Consider the following 13,179-nt stretch of genomic DNA (forward strand, 5'->3'; position numbering starts at 1 on the left):
CAGCTCCATAGCAGTTAGTATGTTAACAGAAACGCTTTATGAATCTATGTTAGTTACATTTACTTGAGAGATTTTGCAAAGACAGTTATTACTTGCACTCCATACCCAGCGAAAGTATATGGAAAATGGAATTTTGAGTCCCAAGAAAAAACCACATTCTGTTCTGTTCAATCGTCTTCATCTTTGCAAAACTGTATGGCGCAGATTAACATGATTCTGTTTACTGTCCTCAAGCCTTGGTCTCCCTCTACAAGTTTTACTACCTTCGCCAGTGCTTCCAGTACCAAACTGAGGATTCCTGTATGCCTATGCATGTGTCCTACAGACGTATATCTTCTTTCAGTTATGTTGTGACCTAGTTTCCTTTTGCTCCATTTCTTCAGTAGTGGTAAGTAACCGCCTGAGGTGTGGACTGTATGCAGACGAGCTACGCCTTAGCACTGTTGAGTCTCCCTCCAGGTGATTACCTCGAGCTGGCAGCCATCTCTCTGGTGGGTTGCTTGTTCGAACCTGGGCTGGGGGCGCCCCGCTGTCTCTGTAGCTGTGCATCGGTTCCTGAAGGATTCCTCTTCATAGTTATTAGAGCTCCCAATTATCTTAGCATTCTCCTATATCACCATATTGCAAAAGTTTTCTTTCTCTTCTCTTGTGAATTGTCTGTCGTCCATGTTTCATTCCGTAAGAATGAACATTCCATGCAAAAAATATTTAGTTAATATTTGCCCACACCTACATTTATATAAGATGTTAACATGGTGCTTTTTTAGAAACCTTTTCTTGATGTTGCCATTATGCATTTTATATCCTCTCTACTTCGGCTATCTTCAGTTATTTTCCTCCGTAACAGGAAAAATCGTCGACTACTTTTAGTGTCTCATTTCCCAAAATGCTTCTGTCAGCATTACCTGATTTAACTGACCTACATTCTATTGACCTTGTCGGACTTTTAGTGGTGTTTATAATGTAACACATTTTCAAGACACGATCCATTCCGTTCAACCCTTTTTCGTCTGTGACAGAATCAGAATGTCAATGGCAAAAATGAAAGCTTTTATCTCTTCTCCCTGAAACTAACTTCCCTTTACAAAAATCTGACAGATTTTCTTCACTTCGTGCTCAATGTACAGCAAAAATATCTTGACATAGGCTAGTAACCCGTATTACTCCCTACTGAACTAATATTTCCCTTTCAAGTATTTCAATACTTAAAACAGGAATTTGGTTTCTGTAGAAACAGTAATTGGCAGCCTTTCACTTTTGGTATTTTACACCTGTTATGTTCGGTATTTCAGAAGGTATTCCAGTCAACACTGTCTCGTTTGTATCAAGCTATAAAAGCTGTAAATGTAGGTCTCAGATGTACTCAGTTGTCCTCTGACTCTTGTCATTGTTGTCTGTACATAGCGATATCAGCATAGGTACGTGATATCAGCCGTAGATGACTCCATTAGGTGCTGACCTCAAAGTGGAGACTAATGCAGAGCCAAGTGAACTATCCAAGGACTTCGTCTCCAGTAGTGGTAAGTAACCGCCTGAGGTGTGGACTGTATGCAGACGAGCAACGCCTTAGCACTGTTGAGTCTCCCTCCAGGTGATTACCTCGAGCTGGCAGCCATCTCTCTGGTGGGTTGCTCGTTCGAACCTGGGCTGGGGGCGCCCGGCTGTCTCTGTAGCTGTGCATCGGTTCCTGAAGGATTCAGTCAATGCTGATCATCGCCCACGGCAAACATACATCTACGACATCGATCGCTCTTGGGGCTATGGTTTGAGTACCGTTGTACTCTGTGTTGTAGCCTGCTGACGTGGGCCAGTAGCCTGAACGGAGTTTTCATTCATCGGTCGCGGTGCGTGATCTCTGCCTGCTACGGCCTTCCTGCCGACTCCAGCGGGTGACATTGCTTATGCACGCCACTCGCCGGATATACTTGCTGACTAAGGCTCGCTGAGCTCTGTGGCTCACTAAATCATCCTGAGGTCCATGGCGTCTCCTCCAGCGGCGATCAAACCTCTGTGCCTAACATGAATAAAAATCTTACTCAACCAGAGACATATTTCTAGCAGTCCACTTTTTGCAGCCAGTCACCACCAACATCTTACCAAAGGTGTTTGACTGCACTGCAGAAGTTTCGCTGGGAAGCCCTTACTCATCGTCTATACAGTTCCGATCTCTCCTCATACAATTTCCCTATTTTTGGAACCCTGAAGAAAGTAATTTGTTGTCGTCCATTTGCTTCGGACGGAGAGGTACGTGCCTAGGTACAATCATACTCTTGAAGGCAACCACAAACATTTTTCCATAAAGCTATTGATCATCTTTTTCCATCTTTTTCAATCAGTTTCGATTTCATTTGACTTCTCCTTACATCCTACAGAAAGCTAAATATAAAATTTATTAGAAAAGGAATTAAAGAACTAAAAAAATACAAAAATATTGTGAGAGAGTGTTCAAATAAATAACAGATTACAGAGAACAGTTCCGAACTACTGCTAGGATTTCGTGTACAGAAGAGACGGAATACGTCACAAGAAAATCTTTCAATTTTAGTTTGAATACTTAGTGTCTTTCATTATTTATTTTTCAGTTCTGATAGGTTATTGACTGTGAAACTTGCTCACTAGTGCACGCCTCTTCATACAATGTTAAAGGAAATGTTACCTTAGTGCATATCGTTTTTATATTTAGCATTCACTGTATAAATTCTACAGTTTCTTCTGAATGAGACCAGATAGGCAACAACTAATCCCATTAGACAGTATATAGTGGCATTAGATGTCAACGCTCAGGTCATGGCATCCGATAACAACACACATGGGGTCCATAGAATTTACATCAGGCGAATTTGGTCGCCTAGACATCAACCTGAGTTTACTATAATGCTCCTCAAAGAACTGTAACATGGTTCTGGCTCCGACACAAGGGCAATTATACTGATGAAAGATGACATATGAACACGTAGGAGTGGTGAGCTGTGAAGCTAGATGTTCAACGATGTACGAAAACTGTGTGCACCAAAACAATTGTGGGGGCAATAGAGATGCCACAGAGCAGACTCTAACCTCCTTTAAAGATCAGACAAATCTCCCAACCCAACGTTCTGTGAAGGGTCGTGGACGTCCAATCACTTAGCGCCCAGTGGTATTTCCACTGTCCTACCTCATTCCGTAGATGCTCACGACAGTAACACGTGAACAGTCGATCAGCTTCGGAGTTTTAGATATACTCCTTCACAATCAGTGTGCAATAGTAATCCGCCCTTTGCCTAAGACGCTTATCTCAATGGAATTTCCCATTTGCAGCCCATGTGTTATTAGTGTGATACCACGTCCGTGTCTGTTCGGCTTGCATACTTCGTTACCGCGTCAACTGCCCTCAGCAGGACCAGGCGGCGTCCAACGTCACGCTGGTCAGTGGTCATAATGTTTTGGCTGATCAGTGTATGTAGAGGAATGGCGGAGTTCGAATTCCGAGACGTTTGAATAATGGGCCTCGTGCGTTCGTGAACTGACAGCGTATGTAAGTATGGCCACCCTACGCTGTATTAGGAATATTCTTGGTAAATGCACAGGCTTGTCCCAAAATACAATACCATACGAGTTACAGTAAGCAAAATAAACAAGATTTAACGTTTTATTTGTCAGAGACTGTGGAGCCACGTTTTTCGTGCAGATAGCTGCAGTCACATTCTTCAAAACATCTTGAGCGTGTAATTTCCAAGAAAGCTTTCCACATATCCTGGGACTTAAGAAATTAAAATAGCAGACTTCTCTGACAGTTTGAGCGATTTAGGACAATACGGTTTCGCTTTTACAAGAGTTCTGGCACAGAAACTGTATGCATTGCATTTCGTTGTAGTTAAGCGTTTATCTGTTATCTGACAACAAACCTATTAGTTTAATCATTTCTATAACTACTACAGTCTTTCACGATAATATATGTCATATGAAATAAAGTTTTTAGTCATCTGTTGCGTTTAGTGCTAGATGACTGATATACATCAAGAAAAGCTACGGACTCAGAACAGAACACTGGAACCTTGTACCATACCTCTCCCTCAACCTCACCCTCACATTACAAGACCCAGGCAGATTCTAACCTCTTCCCTGTTTGTTGACACTCGAAGACCAAATTTTGTTTCCTGGTTTTCCAGTGAAGTGGACCGTCGTTGTGGTTGTTCCTTATCTACAAGACTCAAGCAAATGTAAAAGCAAATCTTTCCCTGGAGATTTAGTCCTTTCGTAATCATGCATAGAACTGATTCCACTTTTTACACTGCTGCTTATGTCCAGTCTTGAGTTCCACGGACGACTTGATAAAATTCGCTATCGATGTTCTTGCGGTTACCACATTCACTTCTGTAGTAATTGAACTAACTGCTTTTAATACATGAAATACTTCCCTGGAAGGCGTTTATGATCACTGCGTACTTTGTTCAATAGAGCTGTCTAGATCGCTTAATATTACTTGGTACATTACATCATATCATACACATACCAAAAAAAAAAAAAGTTTTCCATCATCTCGGTTCTGAGAGTTCCGAAACCTGTAAAGAAAATTGGAATAGAGATCAACATAAACATCATTTCCGCCCTTTTTATTTCTCATTAAAACCACACATTGCATGATGTACCACCATACAACGAGACATTCAGAGGTGGTGGTCCACATTGCTGAACACACCGGTCCCTCTAATACCCAATAGCACGTCCTGTTGCATTGATGCATGCCTGTATTCGTCATGGCATACTATCCACAAGTTCATCAAGGCACTGTGGATCCAAATTCTTCCACTCCTCAACGGCGATTCGGCGCAGATCCTTCAGAGTGGTTGGTGGGTCATGTCGCCCTTTTCAATCCATTCCAGGTATGTTCGATAAGGTTCATGTCTGGAGAACATGCTGGCCACTCTAGTCGAGCGGAGTCGTTATCTTGAAGGGAGTGATTCACAATATTTGCACGATGGGGGCGCGAATTGTCGTCCATGAAGACGAATGCCTCACCAATATGCTGCCGATATGGTTGCACTGTCGGTGGGACGATGGCATTCACGTATTGTACAGCCGTTACCGTGCCAACCATGATCACGAGCGGCGTACGTCGGCCCCACATAATGCCACCCCAAAACCGCGGCGAACGTCGGTCTTGCTGCACTCGCTGGACAGTGTCTAAGGCGTTCAGCCTGACCGGGTTGCCTCCAAACACGTCTCCGACGATTTTCTGGTTGAAGATATATGCGACAATCATCGGTAACAGAACGTGATGCCAATGCAGAGCGGTCCATTCGTCATGTTGTTGGGACCATCTGTACCGCGATGCATGGTGTCGTGGTTGCAAATATGGACCTCGGCATGAACGTCGGGAGTGAAGTTGCGCATCATGCAGCCTATTGCGCACAGTTTGAGTCGTTACACGACGTCCTGCGGCTACACGAAAAATATTATTCAACATGGTGGCGTTGCTGTCAGGGTTCCTCCGAGCCATAATACGTAGGTAGCGGTCATCCGCTGCAGTAGTAGCCCTTGAGTGGCCTGAGCGGGGCATGTCGTCGACAGTTCCTGTCTCTCTGCGTCTCCTCCATGTCCGAACAACATCGATTTGGTTCACTCCGAGACGCCTGGACTCTTCCCTCGTTGAGAGCCCTTCCTCAATGCGGACGCGATCGAACCGCGATATAGACCGTCTAGGCATGGTTGAACTACATACAACACGAGCCATGTACCTCCTTCCTTGTGGAATGATTGGAACTGATGAGCTGCCGGACGCCCTGCGTCTAACAGGCGCTGCTCACGCATGATTGTTTACATCTTAGGGCGGGTTTAGTGACATCAAAGAGTCGGTGTCTGTGAGACTATATCCACAGTCAACGTCTATCTTCAGGAGTTCTGCGAACTGGGGTGATAGAAAACTTTTTTGATGTTTGTATTTGGTTCAAATGGCTCTGAGCACAATGGGATTTAACTTCTAAGGTCATCAGTCCCCTAGAACTTAGAACTACTTAAACCTAACTAACCTAAGGACATCACACACATCCATGCCCGAGGCAGGATTCGAACCTGCGACCGTAGCGGTCGCGCGGTTCCAGACTGTAGCGCCTATAACCGCTCGGCCACCCCGGCCGGCGATGTTTGTATTTGGCCACACATTGTAATTAAGGACAAATCTAATATTAAAACTTTGAAATATTATTTATGCCTCAACAACTGTGAAATTTCATTCACCATTCTTATAATTTCTAAATCAAATATCATTTTCATCGCGCGGTGGATCATTTACAGGAGCAGGGTGTAGCTCTTACCATAGCAACTATGCGTAGTATAATATAATTGTCACCTTCTTCAGAACTTTATCTAATAATTTTGATTAATTCGAATTATGGCTATATTGCTCCACATTAGGTCTCCATACGACTACAATACAATACCCGCTTTCCGTAAGGTAACGTGATTCAACTACTTATATGAAAATGGACTTCTTTATTTAATTTCAATAAGACTGGCGGCACAGAGCAGACAACACTGGGTAAGCCCCTTGTAGACAGTAAACATTATTGCATAGCTTAGAGTTTAATTTGTGTAATTAATGTTGTTGAGAAATTTGTGTCTGATGTTCGTAAAGTGGTGTGTGTGCTTTTACGATGGTTGGCTGGTAATGTGTAGATAATATTTAACATTTTGGGATTCCATTAGTTTGTTTCTTACAAGGTATAACGATCGCAGCAGCCCTTACTAGTTGTGAAATAATATAATAAACACGAAACCATTAAGCTATCTAGAGTCTAGACAGTACCGTATTATTGGAAGAAGCCACTGCTGTCAAATTTTTCCTTTTCTTTTTACAAGAGAGGTTAACGCCCGATGGGGCACCGAATTCACTCATGTCCCTTAAGATACACAGATAGATGTAACAGATAGTGTTCTAGTGTGATGCACATTTCAAATGTTTTCGAGATATCTACGTTCAAAGTAACACGAGTCTATAGAATACGACAGGAGAACGCAAACTGTGGAGAAGTGGCATCAGAGCAACTGGCTAAGGTACCTAACTACAGGGCAATCCGTCCCTTGTTACAGATTTGTTTGTAATCTTCCACTGATGATTCTTCAATCGCTCTTTAAGGCTCTGCTAATGAAAAAAAAAATGAAACAATAAACGTATTCACTGCAGTGTACAGCAACGATGAAATGGCCTGAGAGGTTATGAGCTGTTGACTAACACGTCCAGTACTTCTGTTGCTGAAATGAAAGCAATCGCAACACAGCATGTAGGAAAGGAACACCAATCCATTCTACGTGTAAGACATACAGCTGTCTTCCGTTGATTATCGAAAACCATTACAAACACGGTGTACATTGTTAGAAGAGAGCGTAATATTGTATGATATCGTTGCGAAATGCGAATGGATGCGAAGATGTATAAATGTTCATTTCATCACGGTTCCTTATTACGTCTCTTCTCGCATGTACCACTATGATTACCATTATTACCATTTTTACTATTTTCCGAAGGAAGTTATTTGGTGGTAGCGATACAAATCTGTGGTGGGAACAAAATTACGAGACTCGAACGCATTACGAGCAGAGTACTGGTCTGCCGCGTTAGCCGTTTGCATTAACGCCAATGTCAGACAGCTTGCGTTGGTGTATGGTTTCCAACATGCTTAAAAAACTTTGAATATTCGCATTTAAAACCGCTGGAGAGGCGCATCACACTAGACTGGGATTTTGTATCTCTAAATATGTTCTGCAATGATACGATAAATCTGCGAAGTCGATGATTTTTTGGTGTATGCTTCCAAGTTATTTCACCAGAGTGTATATTGATCGGTTCATGGGTCTGACAAGATAAGTCGAAAACCATATTAAAGTAGTACCTTGTTAGATTGGTAGGAACTGCACCGACGAAAGCATCCATTTGCAGGTCCAGTGCGCGCAGCGCCCCTTGCGACTGGCCCACCACCTCAGGGCCAGCATCCAGCCGCAACAAGCCGTCCCGGTGGTAACGGCGCGCACTCACATGGTGCAGCGTACCCAGTGTAATCCGGTTGGCCGATCTTAAAACCGCGGCACCGTTTCCCAAGTCGTATCTGAATTCTACGTAGCTGAAAGAAAAGAAACATTAAATATAATGAAATTTCTTGCTCTGCACCGGCAAGCTTATTTCATTAAGTATGAATAACTGCTTCAGCAGTCAGAAGCAGGCATTTAAGGGGAGGAGGAAGTAAATGATATCTGCCACAAAAACTGACGTATTTTGGATCGTTTTCCAGGTACATTTGTGCAAAGAAGATGATAAGCTATGGAAGATTCAACTGCCAGGTACATTTGTGCAATGGAAGGTGATAAGAGGTGGGAAGATTCTACTAACGTTCAATAAAAATATTAAGTTTAGAAAACAAAGTATTCTTCATCCTCTGAAAATACCACCCGAGTATTTTAATGTGCAGTAGGCAGCACAGAACTTATATCAGTCCCTCATGTGTGTCTGTACCGCTGACGCAAGTCACTCGTAACAGTGATGAGATTTTCATATGTCATTCGGTTGTATCGAATCAATGCAATAAGATCAGTAATTACGGCAGCAAGAAGCTATCGTGTGTAGAAGTGCTCAAGACCTCACCAAGACTGTAGTTGCGCCATTTGTTGGTCTATGTACGTGGACCATCCAGCATATCTACAAGGAATGATGAACCACCCGCAGCCGTGCATAAATATAGTTATTGTTAATAGACACTACACGACAGGAGCTTGGATTAGTGTCATGTCTTGCCAACGACAATTTCAGCCAGTTTCCGCACGAATATTGTAAAGGGAATAGTACTGTATATTAGATTGTGGAGAATATATGCAGATGTAGAGTGAAGATCAGTTTGCTCTATTGGTTCATGGGCCGGATTAAGTAGGTCGATTAAGGAGCTAAGTATTTCTCGACTGCAAACTATCGCCTAGTAAATAAAATCCTTACATACGTAACATCTGAAGAAACAATAGATTTTGTTGCTAGTCTAGTAGGTTGATCACTAATTCAACTCCCTCTGCCTTGCCAATGTTCAAAGTATGGCTCTGTATGAGATAGTATCTGTGGCATTTTTAGTATTCAAGGGATTAAGATCCGATTGCAGAAAATATGGACAGGCATGCCACAGCACTGAATGCAGAACCCATTCGCCTCTGTACCCTGCTAATTCACTTCCCTAATCCTTGACACAGGGTACTCATGCGTACCAATTTCACACAAAATGTACTTTTCGTACGACGCTGCTCTCACTTGTATCCTCGCTGCAATGCGCTCTGTGTAGTGTGTTCGCGTTTATTATTCACTAAGTATAGTACTTATTATCGAAGTCACTCTGTATAACTCACCCTTCAATAATGGCGAGGGAGACGAAATCACCTATTCCGTCTTCCTTTTGTTGGTTGTACAGCAGAAGACCATCGTTTGCGTATGAGATGAATTCCATTTCGATATTTAGTTTGTTGTAAGCTTTCAGACTTTTCAGTTGAATGTAGGACTCACCATCAAATGCTGCAATCCGATACACTGAAACGAATAAAAGCTACTGTAAAGTATTGCCCTATAGTTATATGAGAATTGTAATGCTTAATTTCAACAAAGAATATCGAGTATGCTAAAAGATTATATAACCTTTAAATATTCACAAAATGTTCTACGAGGGAGAATACGACTTTGGGGTTATCGTAACGCCAAAATGTTCTACCTTAGGAAAAGTTATGTTGTCACGTCCAGTGATAATTTGCTTAAGCACATCATGCTTCGTACCTTGAGTTGTAAATGCTACCAAAGAAACGTAAGAAATGAAATCAAAATCTCAGCTACAGTGCACTTTTCCCCACGACAGAAAGCTGCGTGAGATACAGAGCAAGCAAGAAAAGTTGTAGTTATGAGGGCGATGATTTGGTAACCGCAGATGGTTACTATGGCTACAAGTTTTGTGAGATTAGCTGAATGCGTGAAGTGCCAGTCGCGTGAGTTTCTACGAAATACTTCTTTCGCAGCTGTCAGTTTAGATACTGACCGAGGCAGCGTCGGCCGTCGTGTGAGGGTTGCAGCCCGTTGCGACAGCGGCAGGAGCCACGGTGGCAGAGGCTGTTCTTCAGTGCGCAGTCGCCGTCTGCGTAGCACGTACTGCCCAGCCGACGCACATCCACTGAGGCCGCCGTCACGTGTATCGTCACTGAAACATACACAGTGCAATAATTACTATACTAATTTACTTACTCGGTGTCTAAACGTCCACCCGCGCAGGATTAGCCGAGCGGTCTAAGGCACCGCAGTCATGAGTGTGTGTTTGTCCTTAGTAGAATTTATGTTAAGTAGTGTGTAAGCTTAGGGACTGATGACCTTAGCAGTTAAGTCAACATAAGATTTCACACACATTTGAACATTTAAAGGTCCACATCATTGTCGTGAACAGATCGTCAAGTGTCTTGGCGTGAACTTCCTTGACATCCTGCGATAATTCAACCCGCGCTTTCCAAATAAAGGTTACGTCCGGTTCCTAAACATCGCGTTACGAGAGTGCGTTTGTTCCACACACATAACCTGTCCACTTTGGCGGCTGGCGTATCGGAAGGAGAGAATCACTTGGCGTCTGCAATAAATGATAGGCCTATTGTCCTGGAGAAGGAGTAGTTTAGCCAGGCACAATCATCATAAGCTGTCCTAAAAGCAGCAGACCTACAGTGTAAAAGGTGAATACCTAGTAAAATGGACGTTTTGACAGTTGAAGTCTAACTTAGTATTCAAAGGTGGGGACTCTACATGGAATATCGAGGACGAGAAGTGGAACGTTAGTCATGGGTAGCATCTTGTCCCGGTAGTTGCCCAGAATGCAGACACAACAAAAATATTCCGCATTATTCACCATCTTTCATTTTGCTGGTATATTTGTAAGGTAAAATTTTCACTTAAGCTTGTCACTAGCAAAAACGTGTGACTTCCTCGGTGATAGTATGTGACGTGCATTCAAGTCGCACATAAAAGAATACACAGATGAGCCAAAACATTATTACAACCGGCTAAATATCATGTTTGTCCACCTTTTGGATGCCAAAACATTATTACAACCGGCTAACAACCGGCTAAATATCATGTTTGTCCACCTTTTGGATGCAATACTGCAGCTATTCTTTTCAAAAATAATGATAATTATTATTTGATATCCTTGGGTGATGATTATTTTCATTATTAATTATTAAAATTATTATTGTATTTAACTTTTGGTTCATCGTTTATTGTAGTTGCATTCAACATTTGTTCGAATTGATAACAGTAAACCCGTTCCCCGTTCATCTGCCCAAGGATATCTGCCTATCGGCCGACTAGGTCAGACTTCTGCGTAAGTTTAAGTTTCCTCTTTGAGGTAAAAACAGGTCAAAATCCTTACAAATACCTTCTTGTTGTCAGCAGCAGGCAGATTTTCCTTTAGAACTCTCCTCTTCAAAGTATTCCATGGAATTCGATAGGTGGTGGCACCAGTTTTTGAAAGTTCTTTGTGTTTATGTATGGCCAAATTCTGGGTTCTATATTGGCTCAAAAGCCGCCAACGTTTTGACCATTTGATGTCTTGCACTATTTATAGAGGGCGACCTTGCAATCACAACGTGTTTCCTCCGTAGCTCAAAACCCCACACAGTTGGCGGGAAGGGCTAAGCAATTCTCCATCAACCTCCAGTGCATTCGAGAACGCCTAGGACATGCCAATCAAAACACTAGGCAGGCCTTGATATATTATCCAATGCGACACAGCCTGTGTCCTGTTAACCTGTACACTTTCGAAAGGAAAGATAATGACATCTGTCATTGTGGCCATAGGAGAACTCCCGACCACATTGCCTTTAACTGTGACGTCTATAATGAAGTTAGGAACCAATGGACACTAATAAACCACTAAAAAACCACTAATTCCCCCAGCATCACCTGATTTAATTCGATTACATTCCATTATCTTCGCTTTACTTTTGTTGATGTTCATCTTATTTTCTCCTTTGAGAGCCTGTCCATTCCATTCAGCTGCTCATCCAATTGCTTTTCTGTCTCTGACAGAGTTACAATATCATCGGCAAACCTTAAGGTTTTTATTTCTTCTCCCTGAACTTTTAGTCCTACTCCAATTTTTCTTTTGTTTCTGTTGCGGGGTAAAGTCAGCACCGGCACTCCAGTCGGGAACGACAGAGAAGATAAGGCTATGAGAAGGGATCACCCAATCGTACGCCCACCTACCTCCATCCAGGACGACAACGCGACACCAAAGGCCCCTACATCAAGAGGATATAAGCGCCGCGCCCTACTAGTGGCAGCCCACTTATACTCTCTACATAGCACAGACTTGTGTTTATCTATTCTGAAGAAGATTCATTATTTCGTATGTCGCCATTTGCTTGCGAAACATCTATCAAATTTAAGTACTTTAATTGCCTTATTGTAATAAAACTGAATAATAAGAGTTGTTTGATTGTTTGTTTAACGAACCAAGTATGCAGGATTCCTAGACACCACAGTTTTCTGTGCTGATTGCTCATTATACAGAATGAATATCGTCTGGTATCGGTTAAAACCCTGTCTCACTTCCTCCCAACAACTACTTCCTCGCCCTCAACTCTTATAATTGCCATCTGGTTTCTCTACAAATTGTAAATAGCCTTTCGTTCCCTATGTTTTACCCCTGCCACCTTTAGAATTTCAAAGAGAGTATTCTAGTCAACATTGTCAAAACCTTTCTCTAAGTCTACAAATGCTATAAACGTAGGTTTGCCTTTCCTCAACCTATCTTCTATGAGAGGTCGTAGGATCAATATTGCCTCGCATGTCCCCACATTTCTCTGGAATCCATAGTGATTCTCCACGAGGTTGGATTCCACCGGTCTTTCCACTCTTCTGTAAAGAATTCGTGTTAGTATTTTGCAACCGTGATTTCTTAAACTGATAGTTCCTTAATTTTCACACCTGTCAGCACCTGCTTTCCTTGGAATTGGAATTATTATATTCTTCTTGAAGTCTGAGAGTATTTCACCTCTCTCATACATCTTGCTCATGAGATGGAAGAGCTTTGTCATGGCTGGCTCTCCCAACGCTATCAGTAGATCTTCTGGGACGTTGTCTACTGCTGGGGCCTTGTTTCGACTTAGCCTTACAGTGTACAGTCAAATTCTTCACGCAGTATT

General features: G+C 42.4%; 1 protein-coding gene across 1 annotated transcript in view; it reads right to left on the reverse strand.

The window, feature by feature from the left end:
• Positions 1 to 10,401, reverse strand: part of LOC126249196 (agrin-like) — a 203,680-nt gene extending 193,279 nt beyond the window's left edge. Inside the window, exons 1-4 of the mRNA XM_049950850.1 lie at positions 10,392 to 10,401; positions 10,032 to 10,190; positions 9,358 to 9,535; positions 7,869 to 8,096 (exon numbers count right to left, since the gene is read on the reverse strand). Of these exons, the coding sequence (XP_049806807.1) occupies positions 7,869 to 8,096; positions 9,358 to 9,535; positions 10,032 to 10,190; positions 10,392 to 10,401 (575 nt within the window). The remainder of the gene's footprint in view (positions 1 to 7,868; positions 8,097 to 9,357; positions 9,536 to 10,031; positions 10,191 to 10,391) is intronic.
• Positions 10,402 to 13,179: the final 2,778 nt, after the last annotated feature.

The sequence above is a fragment of the Schistocerca nitens genome, chromosome 3 (genome assembly GCF_023898315.1).
Source record: "Schistocerca nitens isolate TAMUIC-IGC-003100 chromosome 3, iqSchNite1.1, whole genome shotgun sequence".
Classification (NCBI taxonomy): domain Eukaryota; kingdom Metazoa; phylum Arthropoda; class Insecta; order Orthoptera; family Acrididae; genus Schistocerca; species Schistocerca nitens.